The sequence below is a fragment of the Pogoniulus pusillus genome, chromosome 32 (genome assembly GCF_015220805.1).
Source record: "Pogoniulus pusillus isolate bPogPus1 chromosome 32, bPogPus1.pri, whole genome shotgun sequence".
Taxonomy (NCBI): Eukaryota; Metazoa; Chordata; class Aves; order Piciformes; family Lybiidae; genus Pogoniulus; species Pogoniulus pusillus.
The window spans coordinates 13,396,234-13,414,646 of NC_087295.1; the positions used below are offsets into that span (position 1 = coordinate 13,396,234).

At 50.0% G+C, this 18,413-nt stretch overlaps 1 protein-coding gene across 2 annotated transcripts; it reads right to left on the reverse strand.

The window, feature by feature from the left end:
• Positions 1 to 590: 590 nt before the first annotated feature.
• EOMES (eomesodermin) lies at positions 591 to 5,450 on the reverse strand. Of its 2 annotated transcripts, XM_064169701.1 has the most exons (7): positions 4,648 to 5,450; positions 4,180 to 4,334; positions 3,762 to 3,883; positions 3,116 to 3,274; positions 2,966 to 3,027; positions 2,222 to 2,373; positions 591 to 1,978 (listed from the first exon to the last, which is right to left on the reverse strand). In XM_064169701.1, the coding sequence occupies exons 1-7, from the start codon at positions 5,400 to 5,402 to the stop codon at positions 1,641 to 1,643; spliced, it is 1,743 nt and encodes a 580-aa protein (XP_064025771.1). In that variant the 5' UTR covers positions 5,403 to 5,450; the 3' UTR covers positions 591 to 1,640. The 2 variants fall into 2 exon arrangements, with proteins under 2 accessions (XP_064025771.1, XP_064025770.1); XM_064169700.1 differs by having other exon boundaries at positions 591 to 2,373.
• Positions 5,451 to 18,413: the final 12,963 nt, after the last annotated feature.

An 18,413-nucleotide genomic window follows, 5' to 3' on the forward strand; every position in this document is an offset into this window, starting at 1 on the left:
CATGCAGGATTCAGCCGCTCTGCCAGGCGGCTCTTTCTCGCCAGATAAGCGGGCAGGGGAATTTCTTAACCCTATTCCTGGAAACGGAGAGGGTAAGCAGAGGCCGGCAGGGGCAGCCCCGCCGCTGCTGGGGTGGGCGAATTCACAAAGCACTCCCCGAGACAAGGGCTGAGCTCACAACTTGCCTCCCCTAGACTGGGGGAGTTGCACGGAAGAGGCGGCATCATCGGATTTTTTTGACCAAGAAGCCATGGGCTCAGAGTTTGGGGAGAACGGTGGCAATCCAGCAGAAGATACAAAAGAAAAAAACAAACAAGCAAACTAAACCCAAAACCAAACCTTAAAACTACAACAAACAAAAACCAATGAAAAGTGTCGTGTCCTCCCCCCTCCAAACCCAGGTAGCTCTTCCACACAAATAGCAGTGTCCAGACAAGCACGGTGCAAAGGATAAAGCAACAAGGAGAAACTTGCAAGGGAGAGCTAGATTTAGAGACAACTTAGCCCCCCCCAAGGACGGTGCTCACTCCTTCCCCAAGCTGGGACACCCAGTAGAGTTAAAGAGGCAGAGAACCACTCTCACTCCTAGCCCTGGCACCACCACCACATTTATTAAAAATGACTATGTACATAGAAAAGAAAAGCAGAGTCAAGTTTGTGTGCCAGTGCTCTAGAGCTGATCAATTGAAAAGACTGAAAGTAGAGGCAAGAGGAGTAGGTAAGTTACATCACTTCCAGTTTTGTACAGGGCAGCTGAAAAAGTCACTTTACATACACAAATACAAATCTGTTCAGGTTTTTCACGTGTTGCATCTGCTGAGCTTGATTAAAAACAAAAATCTTTTCAACTTCAAAGTATTACCAGAGGTCCTTCCGATTGAACAGCTATAGAACAACTATTATACATTATTCCACAATATTCTATAGTGTGCCTAGATAAAAACACAACTGTACACTTTGTTGAATAAACCTGAATAAAAAGGTTAGGCTTTTGGGGTGGAGGTGGGGTTTTTGTTTGCTTGTTGTTTTTTTAAATACACCTTCTAAACTAATACAAGTCAAGATTTGGTCATTGTAATCCCATCATGAAGTCAAAAACCTGCCTGGTGAAGAGACTTTATTTTGGCTATCTTCTCCCAAGGAAAACCTTAGCTGAATGATACTCGACTCAGCCAGCTATGCTGCAGGTAAAGGTTGAAGAAAACTCAATGTGAAGCAAAGCTTTTTTTTGTGCAGCTCCCTAAACTCCAGCCCTCTTACTAGAGGAGCAGAAAGGAAGAAAGTTTGGGATCCTATCCCTCCTTTCCTCCCCCTCCCCCGCTCATTACCTTGCCCAGAAGTGCATACATTTGATCAGGCCTGTGAGCCAAGACAAACCACACTTGCATTCAGTAAATAAACCACATGGTAAAAATCTAGGCTCCATCTAGCTTCCATGGATAGTTTCTTCTAAAATAGGGTATGAATTCTACTGCAGTTCCCTCTTTCCTTACTTTGTCACCTGCAACAGTCAAAAAGCTTTGGTACCTTCTTTAGAATTGCACACAACAATTCAAGGTGGAAGGTAAGAGTCTTTTTGGCAACTGTAGAAAACCCAAGGCCACCCTGAAATAAAAAGCCAATTGGAACAGAAGTATGCTTTAAGAGCTAGTATAGAATGCATAGTAGCCCATGCCTTTTGAAGTGTCTTTGCTATAGTCATCAGCATTAATGTCCTCACATTTCATGGTTGGAGAATTTTCATTGCTGGAAGTGCTAGGGGAAAACCGCCTTCTCTTACAAGCACCCGTGTAGACACCAGAATCGTTTGAATCTAGAGACTTTATGGAGGGTGGAGTCTCTATCCAGGATGAACCGATCTCTTCTTTCACCTTCTCCTTGGAAAGATGGTCTTCAGAGAAACCTGGAGGGCTTGTTCTGGAGGTCCAAGGTAACCCTGTTGTCATTTTTCGCTGGTAAGAGGCCCTGCTGCCCCAGCCTGCCATGGATGGAAATGTTGGGTCAGGGTAGTATCCCAGAGCATGGGATGTCTGAAGAGGGAGGGATTTAATGCCATAAGGGAGCAAGGTGCTGGGAGAATAATCAGACTCATAGGAGTTCATGTCCAGTTTGTTGGTACTGGGTTGCTGAACAGGTGTTACAAACCACCTCTGAGGGCTGGCCACCTCTTCGTTCTGCTGTGGGGAGAGCAAGCCATTTGTCTGAGGGACGGTTCTCTCACCATTGTAAAATCTGGATGGGGGCAGGTTGTTGACAAACTGTTCTTGGAAGAATGGTTGCACACTATATCGGGCACCAGGCACTATCTGATGGGATCGAGGAGAATCCGTGGGAGATGGAGTTAATCTGTCGTTTTCTGAGGCTGTGTACATGCTACAACACAAAAGAGAAATACTGTTTGCTTTGCAATTCCAGCATCGCAGCGAGACAACACAAAAGCACAAGCAGGAAGAAACAGTTACTAAGTGTCACAAGTAAGCTTAACTAGACCACTATTCATTTCATGACCACTTTAGGAGTTGCTTGTTTTGCCTAAACCAGTGAAGTAAAAATTTTAGCACTATTGCTACAAATATACATTGTTCTCTGCCAGCCCACCAGATTAAATGGGAATACAGAGCTTTTCTCCCAGTTGCTCAAGTTTATCAAAGACCATTCGATACCAGAAGGAACATTAGGCAAATCTGCTGCCTGCTTCCCCGTACACTGCTGCCAACCTGTAGGCCAGCTAGGTTCTGCCACTACCCATTACCAAATTTCAGAAGCCTCCTGGAAAGCAGATCGAGATAATATAGTAACTATTTAAACAGACAAAGGAGCATATCAGCCAGCAAAAACTGGCGGTGGAAGTATTACTGCTTTTGAATAACGGAGATAACATCTAAACAAAACTCTTCCACGTGTTTCAGGCCAGAATCAAGTCACCCAGATCGACAGCTGTAAGAGAAGAGTGAAGTGTACTTACGAGTCATAGTTGTCTCTGAAGCCTTTTGCAAAAGGATTATGGTCGATTTTCAGCTGAGTAATCTGAAAGTAAAAACAGAACATAGTAAGAGGAGATGCTGGGCTCACAACACAATTTTATTCTTGTCATTTCTAGTATGTCCATGCTTACATCAGTGTTTTGATATGCTGTAACTGCTATGAACTGCGTTTCAGGGAAAATAAATGTTTGGGTCTTGGAGGAATCATTCAGATCTTCAACACCATCTTCAGTCACTTCCACAATGTGAAGCCGGGGCTGGTATTTATGTAGAGATTGCAGTACTATCATCTAAAGGGAACCACAGAAAAGGCAAGATCTTTAGATAAACTCCATGTAACATAAGGTTTATTTTAAAGACTGACATTCTTTCTGTAAATTGTAATCTTTGCATTTGGAAATGGAACGATTTTAACTGTTAAGATTCAGTTTGAAGCCCCATTTCACTACTACTAATATGCTGAAAATCTGTAAACGCAGGAACTCAAGAGCTATCACCTACGTTCCCACTTTTTTATTAGCTCCAGAAACAAATACATTGGCTAAACCCAAAGAAATTCACACATCTATTCCTGACATCTCTAGTTGTCAGAGATTAGAAACAAGCTTCTTAATGAGAAGCCAATGTTTCTAAGGGAAAACAAGGAAACTATCTACGATCCAACTGAAGAAGGGAACAAGTCGCAAGAACAACCCTCGGGCAGGTCGGTGAAATGCTATCGAACCCCCTGGCAGAGCATCAGGGTCCCTCAAAAGCCTGCCTTCCCCGCTCATTTACCTGCGCGTTGTTGTTGTTAGCACCTTTATTATTCGTTAGCTTCAGCTTCCCGAAAGAAATTTCCTGCCTCATCCAGTGAGCCCCGGTGTTGGGCGACTCGGGATGGACGTACACCTTGTTGCCTGTGGAAGAGAAGCCGTTCAGGCGGCCGTCAGGCACAGCCGTTTTGCTCCGTCGTTGTCAGCGCGGAGGCAGCGCCTCAGCCCCCGCAATGTTCCTTCTCCCGTACAGCCTCACACACCGTGGAGGGGAAAAAAACACCCAACAAAGACTTGCACTACGCCCTTAAACTATAGCTCTGCCCACAGTGGGATGCCGAGGGTCTGGAAGACTCTGCAGGGGTGGAAGAAAGAACCCTTTCTTGGAAGCAAGCCCGCGGGGAAAAGCAGAGAGATGAGCCTAGAAGAGCATCGCTTACCTTGCATGTTGCTGTCTGCCTTGCCGCAAGTCACCCACTTGCCCCCTTGGAAACGCCAGTGGTTGGGGTCTGCCAACACCACTTCCACGAAGACATTGTAGTGGGCGGTGGGATTGAGGCCAGTGATATTAAAGCTCAAGAAAGGAAACATCCTCCTGGGGAAGAGGGGGAAAGCGAACACGTGAGGCGGGCAGCGGAAGACGGCTCGGGGCTCCGGCGGCAGTTCGGAGCCGGCCGCAGTATCCTTCGTCCCGGCAGCAAACAGACCCACGCGGCAGCCCTCAGCCGACCCGCGTCTCGTCTCTCGGCCCCGCTCTTGCGGGGAAATCAGAAATGCTGCTTTTTGAGGAACTCGTCTCACGGCCAGAGACGCTCACGAGGGAGCGGGCTAAGCTGGCCAGCACGGAGCGGCTCACCCCCTGCCCGCCACCACTTCTCCCCGTTCCGAACCACCCCCTACCCACTTACCGGCCTTGCTTCGTTATGATCATCTCCGTCTGATGTCGGTGGAACTTGAGCCAAAGCGGGCGGTTGCAGAGAAAAACCTGCGCCCTCAACCCTGGGCCGGCGGTAGGCACCCCTAGCGTCCCCAGCCCGCCGCAGGAGCCCGACGCCGCCGAATACGGGCCGTAGAGAGGTCCTCCGGGCGCTGCCTGCCCGTACTGGTACCCGCTGCCGCCGCCGAACTGCGGCCGGCTACCGGGCGGACAGACGGTGCCCGTGAAGCTGCCCGGCGACAGCACTGAGCCGTAGGGATAGCGAGAGCCGCCGGGCGTCTGGTAGACGGTGCCATGTTGAGCGGCTGGCGGGTAAGGGAACAGGGCACACGGCCCCCCCAGCTCGGCTCCTGGTGGCCCGGGGGACTGCAGGTAGTAACGCTCGGGACTCAGGCTGTCCATGGAGTATCGGGCAGCGGCGGCCGGGGGCAGCTCCTCCTCGCCGCAGGGGGTGGCCTTGCGGCCGTCCGGCTTGGGAGCGGCGAAGGGCGGCTCGCCTGCCTCCGCTTCTCCCAGCATGGCCGGGGCTGCTCCAAACTTCTTGGTCGTCTTGTCCAGGTCAAGGCGCGGAGGCGACCCCGGCCCGGGCGGCCCACGAGAGCTGCCGCCAGCGACCGCCCCAGTTCCCGCCCCTGCCCCGCCGCCGCCGCCCTCCAGCGGGTAGAACGGAGGGGCCGGCAGGGTCCCTGCAGCCGCCAGCAGTAGCGGCGGCTCGCCCAGCTGCATCCTCGGCAGGAGCAGGGGACGGGACAGAACTCGCGAACCGATACCGAACCACCACCACCAAGATCGGCGGCGAGCCTCCGCCGAGGCAATTTATACCGGCGTGCTGGGCCCCGCGGGCCGCCGGGGAGGGGCTTGCGCTGGGCTGTCTCATCGCGCCCTCCACCCCCGCCGGCCCATTGGCTGGGCCGCATGACACTAATTTAATTAGACAGCTACTAATTGGAACAAGTCACCTGTGACTCTGGGGTGTGTGTCCCCTCCCCAGCCGGCTACTGGAGGGCCTAGGCCTGCCTCCTGCCCCTCGACTCTCAGAGCGAGGGACGCGGCTGTATCACCCCACGGTGGCCTCAGTGTAGGGCTCGACTTTCCCTAGCCCCCCAAAAATACCTTTGCCGAGGTGGCATCACTCCCCTGGGTGCGCAACCGCTCGGGACAGAGGGGAAGGCCCGCAGCTGCCAGCGAGGGGTGAGGATGCAGGGAGGAGTGAGGAAAACAGGGAGGATGAGTCCATCTCAGCGCAGACACCCAGCAGAGCGGGAGGGCGGCCATCCCCTGGCCGCGAAACAGGGCGGGTGACACTAGCCCCCCGCCACCCTCCCGCTGGCCGTCTCGCCTTACAAACAGTTGGGCTTGTGCCTCATCGGAGACCAACAACAGCCTTCCCTCCTCCCCGCTCAGTGGGCAGCGTCGTTATCACGAGGGTGACATGTTTCACCTTTCCGGCGACGCCTCTGCGGGGAGCGGCGGGCTGGGTTCGCAGCGGGCTGGGTTCGCAGCTCGGGTTTTCAGGAACTCGGCGGCCGGTCACTCGCCACCCACGCTCCCGCTGAGCATCCATCGCCGGGAAGGCAGGTCTGCTGTGCGCCTTCGCTCAGCGCAAACCCAGGAGCCTTTTGCTCCACAGGGTAAGGAAACAAGCAGCACCTAGGAAGGTGTAGATGCCCATATGCCTTTGCGGAGCGGGCACAGCCTGCGTGAACGATTTGCAGCTACAAACCCGCAGCCCCTCGCCCTCTGCTCATCGCCAGGCAGATCGCAGAGAGCACTGCAGAACCTGCCTTCTTCTCCCTGATGAATTTTAAACCAGACCCACCGAGAGGCGAGGATTTCGTTGTCTGAAGGAAAGACCTGGCTGGGGCTGTAGCAGCCTGGTTTTACTACCCGCCTGGCCCCACTCCCCGGCCCGCTCGCCCCCTGCTTCCTCCCGGCCGTGCCGCACTGGGGCAACCGAAATAAATCGCCAACAACCGACCGCGGCCTCCAAGCCAGGGCGGAGGGTAGAGGGGGGTGGGTGCCTGGCGGTGCCTGCTGAGGCACCAGCTGTTCTGAGGTCAGCCGAGGCTCAACTCCAGCCCCTGACTGCAGACGAGAGACAGGGAAACCGTCTCCTGCTGTGTCCACCTCTGGTCACACAGGCGGAAGCTTAAGAAAGGCTGATCGTAGCCGGCACTGAGATGCCGCCTGCCCTAGCCACCGGTTCTCTCCGTGTGACAGCGTTTGACTCAGGTTCTTCCGTCCGACAGAAGATGAGAAAAAAAATGTATCAGAGAAGCTCGACACTCCGGCTCGAAATGAACCGGCCACAGGTCGCTGCTGCGTTTTCCCTCGACTGCTTCTCGCAAGGTGTTTGCATTCAGCGCGGGGTGCGGGTGCGGGGCGCGAAGCTCGACCGGGCAGCCCTGCTTTGAATGCAAAACCGAACGAGCAGCAGTTCGCCCGGCGCCGCGAAGGCTGAACCTCGTATCCCATCCCGAGCCCAGCGAGCCCCGGTGTGGCTCTCGACGGGGCCAGCACCCGCCCGATGCTCCTCTCCGGCAGTCTCGGACTCTACCTTTCCTCGGTCAGGGCAGAGATGGAACGATATTTTACAGAGCTACTCCTTCTACCACAGTGTTGCAACTGAAAATGCCCCATGATTAAAAACGTCATCACATGACAGGTGCCGCTTAGTTTAACGGTGCTGCGAGGTTTTGTTTTTTGTTTCTTTCTAAACCGGGCTAAGATCTCTCTTAAACAGAGAGGCTGAAATGTGTGGATGTTGCTCAGGTTTTCTGCGAATTGCACCGTTTCTGAAGTGGGGCGGAAAAAACCCGTGGCCGCCCCGGGAAAGGGAAGCTTTTCAGTTTACACCTAGGTGAGGCTCTCCCTAACGAACAAAGAGATTCACCTGGCTCTTTCCATACTCACGGTTATTTTCAGCCCGGTTAGGGAGAGCAGCAAACTGGCCTTCATCTCTGCCTCGCACCCGCAGCTCCTGCCGATTCAGGGCCCCGGCGCTGGTGGCAGAGTGAGCCGGCGGTGCTTTCGCCTGGAGCCCCGTCGAGCAAGGCTTTCCGGAGCCCTGAAGAGGTGTTGCGGCCGTGCGAGGGCTTGAGGAACCCGCCTCTAACGCGAGATCGTTCATTCGTTCCACGCTCTGTAATCTCCCCTCCACAGACCACAAATTAAAGTTACCACCGCAGCCACCGCAGTATTTGTCATTCCCCTAGCCCACAAATCTCCCTTCCCAAGGGTTTGGGGAAGCAGCCACGGGATTGCTCCGGCCCCGTGCATGCCGGCTTTAGCCTTGCTCGCTGCCCCTGATCTCTCCAGTACGTGGCTGAGGAGTGTTTCAGTCATGTGTGGGATCGGAGATCTCTGAATGCGTTCCACAACCCTTTAGATATTATCTTAGAGATAGCACTGCAGAAACAGTGGAGTCTGCTGAAACAGAAAGGAGCATGTTAGGTTCTTAAATCCGCTAAAATAACCTTCAAACCACAAAAAGAATCTTGAGGGGGGGGGGGGGAGGGGGAAAGGCAAGTAATTGAAGGGTTACAGATGATCTAATCTAGTTGGGCTTTATTCAAATATACCCCTGGGGTTTATTCAAATAAGGAGCATTTCGGACTAAAAAAGCTGTTCCAGAGGAACAACCCAAGTTATAGTGAAGCCACAGCGCACTAAAATAGTTTGTGCTTTATTTCTGAGCTGGGATTGAGCCCTTTAATCCTTCATTGGAGTTAGAGCGTGTAGGAAAAAAGCCTGCTCTCCTACAAGTCACTTGAACTCACAGAACTGAAACTGTTGAACTGAAGTACTCTGGTCTGCAGGGCCCAAGAAGGGAAAAGAAGTTGGGAACCTTAACCTCTATTCTGTCAGGCTGTCATAAGAAATACACACACATAGACATACGTGTCAAGCCATATGTTACTGTTTATAGTTATATATGTCCTTTGTCCCTACATATGTCCTATCCCTATGTGGATATGTCCTATCCCTATGTGGATATGTCCCTATATATGTCTTATCCCTATGTGGATATGGATACACCCCCACCCCCCACTGGGTCTACATGGACACCTTGAAAACATTTCCCTACCACCTGCCCTGCTGTTCCATCGTGGCATTCTTTTCCTGAAGTTCTGCTGCCACCGTGGCAGGATTGAAAGGTGTTTAATGAACGCTACCTGTGACGCAGCTTTCATCCTCGTCTGACTTTGTTTGAAGACTAGATGTCAATTTCTGGCCATCCTCACTATTTGCTAGCCCTTGATTCCCAACGGGCTTCAATAATTTCACCTTCATCTCAAATTTCTGCTGGGATTTTACAGATTTTCCTTTTTTTGCCCTAGTCATGCAGTCTTCCCCCCCCCCCCCCCACTTTCAACTAGATAGAGAGTATCTGACTAGGCAGATGAAGGAGGATACTTTTAAATACATTTGTAGGGTTTCCACCCTTCCATCATCTTTCAGTGTCTTATTTTTTTTTAATCACTGAAACAGACTTTTTTCAGATGTGGCAAGCCATACACAAGCACCTCCTATTAAAAATCTCAATGCTTTTCTTTCCCAGGCTGTTGAGTCTGTGCAGCCCTCTGAAAAATCAAGAAGAAATGAATCTATCTGTGCAGGCCTTGGCGTTTCAGCTTGGCACTTAACTTCAGTGCCTATTTTTATGAAGAAGCCACTCACATTCAGTTCAGTCCTTGCTCTGCTTCATCTGTCAAATGCAGACCAAAGGCATCTCTTTTATGGGAATGTTAGACTAAATTCACTGAAAACTATCCTTATGTTCTGACAAAAGGCATTTCTGCTGGAGCTGCAGAGGACATCAATCTATTTCAGTTTGGGCCAACTGGGATTTTCAGTGTGCAGATATACACAACCCTCAAGAAGTATAGCTTAAAATCTACTTTTGGTTTGTGAGAATTCAAATCTAAGAGGGTTAAAGGAGCAACTGTTGAAACAGATATATGTGGACTTTAAACAGAAGAGATCAGTAGAGCTACACATCCAAAGAACTAATGCCTTTAATACTGACTGGGGATGGTATGACATTAAAGCAATGTTACCCCTTGGTAATTAATTTCATTTACCTCCCTCTCTTTTAACTATCAAAGCCAATTTTAAAAGCAGTGTAGAGATATATACATTAACAAAGTGGACACACTAATGTTCAAGCCACATATTAAGTGTGGGGCTACTTTGCAAAACTGAGCAAACAAAGAAAAGCCTTTTTCTGACCCAGATATACAAAATGAAAAGGACAGAGTCGAGTCAAGGAATCAAGAGCTGGAAGAAACAGCTCAGTATTTGGAAAGAAAGTGGTATTCAAAATGGCCTTATAGATCACTTTCTCCTCCTTCAAATGAAAACAACACCTAAAATAGTTCCTTATCTGTGATTTTTAAATAAAAGGAAATGCAGTGTTTAGTAAAAAAAATGATCAGGGTCTGGTCCTAATCAGAATAAAAAGATTGCTACATAAGCAGAGGGAGGGATGAAAATATTCAGTGCTTGGAGTGAATATGGATGAGTTTGCTAGGGAAGACTACAAGACATCTTTTTGTCCTTGGGCCTATGATACCCTACTGGCTCAAACACAACAACAACAACAATAAACCAGTCAACAAACAAACAAAGAACCCAAGCAAAACCCAACCGACCAACTAAAAAACCCCAAACCTCTAACACAACCTCAGAAAACACCCAAGTCTGTAGGAGAGTGTTACTTCTTTCTAAAGAGAGTTACAAAAAGGCAGCTGAAAAAGAGAATTAAATTCTCTTTAGTTTCCAGGTGACTTTCCTTGATCCCGATGGAATTGTATCAACTTAGGGAAGAGACTAAAATCAGGATCACAAACTCAACCATAACCACAAGCAACATTTGATAGTTTGTATTATTCATGCAGAAGGATCCCCAAGCAGCCTTTCTTAAACGCTTGCCTTTTCACCCTCCACTGAGTGATGCCTAGCAGGGTTTTCCCTGTTTTTAAAGCAAGATCACTTAGTGGTTTATATATTTGTGCCCATTGTCAGCCTGACAGTCATGCAACAGAGGTGTTAGAATGCAACAGGATCTATGAGCTGGGTGTGATTTGGCCGTTTTGGTCCCATTTGTATTTACAGATCTATTCCAGCCAGTTTTAAACAGCTAATTCTGGCTTCCTCACCTGCCTCGCAACAGAAACTATGTATTGAAAGAACCTGGATTCGAATAGGCTGTTTGAATAGCAGCAATCAAAACTAGCAGCTCGAATCCCATAAAAAAGGTCTTCTGTTTTTCCTTCTAACACTTTAAAAAGTACAATTTCATCATGTGAAGGCCGTGATAAACTTCATGCTGCTTGGGGCTTATGATGTCAGAACCGTGAGATATTTCCTGCCGACAACATAATAGCTGAGAAATACACGTTTGGGAGGGTCTGGGGGGGTTTGTTTGCTCTGTTTGCATGCAATATGAGGCTTAGGGTGGGGAAATACACGTTTGGGAGGGTCTGGGGGGTTTGTTTGCTCTGTTTGCATGCAATATGAGGCTTAGGGTGGGGAAATACACATTTGGGAGGGTCTGGGGGGGTTGTTTGCTCTGTTTGCATGCAATATGAGGCTTAGAGTGGGGAAAAAAATAACTCGAGGGGCAGAAAGGAGGAGTAGCTGTGGGCTGCTGTGTATTTACAGCAGCAACGAGGAATTTCACCTGTTATTATTTGTGACAGCCATCAAACAGCCAGGCCTAGCAGGGAACCACATATTAAATAGCCGCCGTGATGGCCGAGTTTGCTATAAAAATAAGCAACAAGCGGGCCAGGAATAAAATATGTATTCTCTGGGGATGTGAGAGGATGGCTGCGGGTTTCCCTTCCTGGGGAGGGCGGGGTGGGGGGGGGGGTGTCTGGCTCACTAGCTGCTCGCCCCGGATTCCACCAGCAGCCCGTTGCTACCGGGGCGGGATGCAGCCGGCATCTTTGCTGTCAGCGGGGCCAGGACCATCCGGAGGGAGGGCCAGGGCCGAGCAAGGTGACCAGGGCGAGAGGAAGCGCAGCGCGGGGGAACGGACCGCAGGAGGACTGCACTCCTGCGATGCCCCCGCAAGCGGGTGTAGAAGGGGGGTGTCTGCGGCGAGGGCGGCGGGAACAGCTCCACACCGCACCGCTCCCCTCCCGGCTGCGAGGGCCGGCAAGAGGCCGCCTGGACGGGGCGGGCGGCGGGAGCGAGCCTGGCTGCCGGCGCTGCCGCAGACCATCCCCCGCTGCCTCTCAGGCTGTTTCAGGCTAAATGCTCGCCCCCCCCTTCCACCCTTCTCTTTTTTTAACACGCGTTTTCGAAACATCGCCACCAAATCTTCCGACCTGCGGAACGACCGGGCACACGCACCACGACGGCTGCCGCCCGAGTCAAAGCCCTCGGTGAGGGCTCGCCCACGCCAGGGGAGTGAGGGCCGACGGGCGGAGGCCGAGGCGGGCGCTGCGGTGGCAGCTCCAGCCTAGTCCCGGAGCGATCCGGACAGATTAACGCCGGCCGCTTTGAAGTCCCTGTGCCTCATGTGATCCCGCGTCGGGGTGCTCGGAGCTCCTCATTCTGTTGCTAATTCCTACTAAGCGTTTTTAAGTACCTGAGCTAGCAGACCTCCGCGCCTTCAAAACAAGTTTATGCACGCAAATAGCTCCAAAATCACCCATCTGGGTACTGGTAAGACCAAAGGCGAGCAGAGTCGTTAGAAAGCAATCGAAGCAAATGGGCACTTTCTTTGCCACGTGAATTTCGGCTCGGAAGCCCGTCGGCAGCAGCGGCAGTTTCAAAGGCGCCCGCACCTGCGGAGCCTTAGCCCTTCGGGGAGTGGAATCCAGGCTGCGGCTATTGCCGCTCCGGGGGGCTGGTGGGGCCGGGAAGCTGGGACCGAGACCTACACCAACACTGTGACCGGCACCGGCGCTGGCACCCTGCCCTGCCTAGTGAAATGACCAGAAAGAAACAAAAGCAATCAAAAACCACATCCCACCCAAAAAACTTCAACCAGAAAAAACATTATCTGAGGAGGAAACGACTATGGACACCCTGGCGAGATGCTCCCTCACTTGGGACGGAAAGAGGTTTTGCCACTGCTATCAGTCTTGCATAATTGTCCACCCGATTATTTATTTATAAGCAGACATGCTCAGGACAGCAGAAGGAAGTTGCATTTTATGAAGAACTAAAATAATGTGAAGAACTAAAATAATGTGACTTATGCACTCCTCCTCGAACACAAACAAAAGCAGAAAGAAACCCCCGGACCAGCCCTTGCAACAGAACCGGCTGCTGCTGCTTTGCCATCAGAATTTCCTTTGCTGTGACACAGTGACGGGTGTGAAAAGATCCCTGCACCACTTTTCTCCGGCTGAAATATGAGCATGGGTGGGTTTGGTTTTGTTATTTTTGTGGTTTATGGATGTTATTTTTTCCTGGCACAGATGATTGTGTTGGTTCCTATCGCATTAATGAGGAAATTTTTAGTTTGAGGAGTCTGAGGTCTACAGATGAGAACAGACAACATCACAGAACAGATGTAAACCATGACACAGCCTGGAATCTGCAGAACGGCCGTCCTTGGCTCCTGGGAGGCATTCCTGCCTCTGCCGCTCTAGCTTGCTGTCCAGCCTTTCCTCCTAAATGACACGAGAGTCAGAGCTGAGCAGCCAGCCTGTGAGCTGAATGAGAGCCTCTCCTTTGGTCGAGGCAGCTACAGATGAGAGAGATGGCAACCAGCACCTGAGCTGTTGCCAGCCTTGGGAAAAAGGAGCAGGATGTCACAGGATCATGGTCTGCACTGTCAGACCAAGCCCAGTGCTTGACCCAGACTAGCAGAGTAAACTGTGTTGTAGTTGTGTTTGAGCATTTAGTTGGCTTGGAGGACTGGCATGCTTCTGCCAGGCAAGTGTTCTTAATATCCACCTGGAGCTCGAGGTCTGCCTTGACCATTTTGCTTGATCATTTTTCTACATGTGATGTGGAAGGTGGGAATTCCCAAGGGAGGAATTTTTACTGCATTTCTGAATATTAGCAACACTGGGGAATATTTGATGAAAGGTGGGTGCTAGGGAGCCCTGAGTAGAATAAATGCTGCTACAAATCCACCTTTGAAGCAAAATAATAAAGCCTGCTGCAGATGAGGAAAAACATCCCACCATGCAGCAACTAGCAAGGTTTCAAAACAAGGAAGCAAAGTAAATCTGCATTTCCATCTGGTAGCAGAACAGCTCTGGAAATAACTTGTCTACTTGATTTCACCTTTCTCCTTCTGGGGTCTTGCATGTCTCATTTCATAGCACCCGAGGTTTTGGGTCTTGCATGCCACAATTCATGGCACTGTCTATCACACCTCATTCAAATGCTTAGGTGGTGCTCTAGGAGGCAGGACCTGCCTGGGGAGTGGCACCAGCCTAGGTTAGGGGACACTAGTGTGTGCCCATGTGAGCTACTGTCCCGGTTTGCTCATCACTCTGCTTGTCCCTGGGGCTCTTGGATTCTATGCTCCGAGAAAGTGGCCAATTATTTTTCTGTCTGAAAGAGTCTGTGATGTAGTAGAGAATGACAGCTCCAAGGGAGAAAACACCTTCTTCATTAAAAAGTGCTTACAAGCACACCGAATATCCAGAGCCCAGCACCCAGTTGCAAAGGTTAGAATGAGAGCCAAGAAATGATGCACTTCCACAGAGTCTTATGTATATACACACACATATGTACATGTGCAACATACACACAGGCATTTACACACACACCCACCTCAATTCAGGAGAGATGCTCAGATACTGGAATGTGTCCAGAGAAGGGTGATGAAGCTGGTGAGGGGCCTGGAGCACAGCCCTGTGAGGAGAGGCTGAGGGAGCTGGGGGTGTGCAGCCTGCAGAAGAGGAGGCTCAGGGCAGACCTCATTGCTGTCTACAACTACTTGAAGGGAGGCTGTAGTCAGGTGGGGTTGGGCTCTTCTCCTATGCAACCAGCAGTAGATCAAGGGGACACAGTCTCAAGTTGTGCTGGAGAAGGTCTAGGCTGGATGTTAGGAGGGAGTTGTTGTCAGAGAGAGTGATTGGCATTGGAATGGGCTGCCCAGGGAGGTGGTGGAGGCACCATCCCTGGAGGTGTTGAAGCAAAACCTGGATGAGGCACTTAGTGCCATGGTCTGATTGACTGGATAGGGCTGGGTGCTAGGTTGGCCTGGATGATCTTGGAGGTCTCTTCCAACCTGGTCTGTGACTCTATGACCTACATACTGTCTTTCAAAACAGAGTGGGCAAAACCCTCTAAGTTCCTACTCAGGTAAAATTCCCACTGAAGTGCAGTTTTGCTATCAGTTTTGATGTGGTAGGAAGCACTTTGTAAGTTAATTTAGTTACCAAATGCAAGAAGAGACTCAGCTTCAAAAAACCAGAAATAATTAGGAGTGTGCTGAGGAAAGATTAAAGAGAAAGCAATAATCTGTGTCTTGCACACCTCTGTTTGAAAGGTCACAGTGAAGAGAAGGTCAGGTTGCTACATTTGTTAGGTTCCACTTGACTGTGCTGCTGCCTTTTAAGTTGTTTTAATGATTGCATGACTCAATTTTAGTTAGAAAGCATTTCTTAGATACAAAGCACATATGCATGGTGTGACCTTGCAGAATGTGGTTCCTTGGTGGTGCAGGTTATGTTGCAGAAGAGAATCACTCTACTGCTCCTGCCATATAAAGCTCAAAATGGAAGCTGCATTTTTGAATGTGATTTTTTTTTAACAGCCTTCCTTTTCTTCCTGAAATTCTGAAATGCTGAGAGAACAGAAAAGGAGGCACACTAAGGAAATACAGGAGACAAAGTGGTGGCATCTAGCACTGCAGTCAGATGGAAACTGTCATTTCCACAATGGCTCTGTGGAAGAACATAGGCTCCATGATGAACAGAAGTTCTCCTCAGCCCCCTTAGCTCCTCACACCCCAGCTGCTTTCCTAAGCCCAGTTCCTTGTCTGTTTGTATTTAGATACTGAGCTGAGTGGGCTCAGCAGGTTGCTGTCTCGCTTCCAGAGTTATGAGCTTCCTTTTCTTCCCCCAGGGAGTGTGACCCAGGTGGGATCCTTGTAGTACCAAACCACCAAGGTTGCTTTGCTGACAAGCCCTGCTCCCTCTTTCTCCTGTGTCTTGGAGAAACAGGAAAACCTTCAGTCAAAATCATGGCTGGGCAGCGAGTGACTCCCTGGTTATGTCTGCCTTAGAACTATAGAATCAACCAGGTTGGAAGAGACCTCCAAGCTCAGCCAGTCCAACCTAGCACCCAGCCCTAGCCAGTCAACCAGACCATGGCACTGAGTGCCTCATCCACCCTCCTCTTAAACACCTCCAGGGACAGTGCCTCCACCACCTCCCTGGGCAGCCCATTCCAATGCCAATCACTCTCTCTGACAACAACTTCCTCCTAACATCCAGCCCAGACCTCCCCTGCCACAACTTCACACTGTGTCCCCTTGTTCTGTTGCTGGTTGCCTGGCAGAAGAGACCAACCCCACCTGGCTACAGCCTCCCTTCAGATAGTTGTGGACAGTGACATCTCATAAATTGTAAGAGGGAATACTGAAAAACCACCAGCAACCCCTTAAGAACCTAATCTAGGGTAGGGTGTCCCTGGGCATGGCAGGGGGGTTGGAACTAGATGATCCTTGTGGTCCCTTCCAACCACTGATTCTGTGATCCTATGATTCTAACTCAGACAATAGTCCATTTGAACTAGTCCAGGTGTGCAGTCAGGAATAAAGAAGGCAATAATAGACTTACATAACTGATGTTCACTGCAAGGCAGTGAGAGATGTGGAAATCCTGTGCTGACCCAATGGATAAGCCCCTGTGCCTATGCCTTTATTTAATGACTCGACAGGATCACTAAACACAACCTTTCCTGCAGCTTTATTGTGAAATTCCCACCTCTTTATGTCCTTTCACCTGGCCACATAATATCACTTTTCTCCTCATCCTAAAGAAGGAATCTTCAACAAAGCAGAAATGGTCAAAACATGGAAAACCTTTTTTTTTTTTGTTTTTCCTAACCAATCTTCATATCATAGAAACTTGTTTTCATCAAAGATTTTAAACCATGACCACTTCTTTTCAGTAGAACTTGAAATCCTACACTGGTTAAGTCTAAGTCGTGCCAGGTTCTCACTCTGGCCACAACAACCCCATGCAGTGCTACAGGCTGGGTACTAAGTGGCTAGAGAGCAGCCAGGCAGAGAGTGACCTGAGGGTGTTGGTTGACAGCTGACTGAACATGAGCCAGCAGTGTTCCCAGGTGGCCAAGAAGGCCAATGGCATCCTGACCTGTGTCAGAAATAGTGTGACCAGCAGGATCAGGGAAGTAATTATGCCCCTGTGCTCAGCACTGGCAAAGCCACATCTAGAGTACAGTGCCCAGTTCTGAGCCCCTCAATTTCAGAAAGATGTTGAGATGCTTGAACATGTCCAGAAAAGGGCAATAAGGCTGGTGAGAGGACTGGAGCACAGCCCTACGAGGAGAGGCTGAGGGAGCTGGGATTGCTCATCCTGGAGAAGAGGCTCAGAGGAGACCTCATTGTTCTCCACAATTACCTGAAAGGAGGTTGTAGCCAGGTGGGAATTGGTCTCTTCTCCCAAGCAACCAGTAACAGAACAAGAGGACAGAGCCTCAAGCTGCACTGAGGCAGGTTTAGGCCAGATGGTAAGAGGAAGTTCTTCCCAGAGAGAGTGATTTGCCATTGGAATGGGCTGCCAGTGGAGATGGTGGAGTCACCGTCCCTGGAGATATTTAAAAGGAGGCTGGATGAGGTACTTTGTGCCATGGTCTATTTAATTATAAGGCATTAGGTGATAGGTTGGGCTTGATGATCTTGAAGGTCTTTTCCAGCCTGGTTATTTCTGTGATTCTTTTCTGTGATTCTGTCTTTATTCTCCTATGTTTCAATGCAGAATTGATGGGGTTTGGTTCTATTTGATTGTCTTCTGCTTTAAATGCACTGTAACATACCCATAACAATGTATCACTTTCCTGTGCTTAGCATATTTATTACTTTGCCTTCCTCTCAACTTCTTGATTTGCATGCAAGAAATCCGTGTCAGAGAGAATGCAATCTGTAAGCCAATAAATCCCTGTCCCGTGGGAGGAGGGAGTCAAAATGGTACATGTAGCTTAGACAAAGAATATGAAGTACATGCATGGGTCCTGCATCCCATGAAAGGCTCATGGTTCAAGTGCAGTGTGCTGGGGAGAATCATAGAGTCGTGGAATCAGTCAGGTTGGAAGGGACCACAAGGATCAACCTGTTCCAACCCCCCTGCCATGCCCAGGGGCTGCCCACAGCCCCATCCAGCCTGGCCTTAAACACCTCCAGCCATGGGGCCTCAACCACTTCCCTGGGCAACCCATTCCAGCCTCTCACCACTCTCATGCTGAACAACTTCCTCCTCACCTCCAGCCTGAACCTACCCACCTCCAGCTTTGCTGTTGCAAGTTGCAGTGAAAGGACTCAGGATGCAGTTCCACCAGGCATTGGCTTTATGGACAAAACCAGACCATGAGTTCCCTGCTAGTTCTGTGCCAGTTACCTCTCCACCTCTGTGGCTCAGATCTTTGCCCCTCAGGTCAGTCTGTGTGAATACTTAAACGACTGTTTAATAACGACTCCCTCCACAAAAAGCCTGGGTTTAATCCTGCTTACTTCAGTGACCAGGTTCAGCATGCAGCCTTAACAACAGCTGCATCAGCACAACAAACACA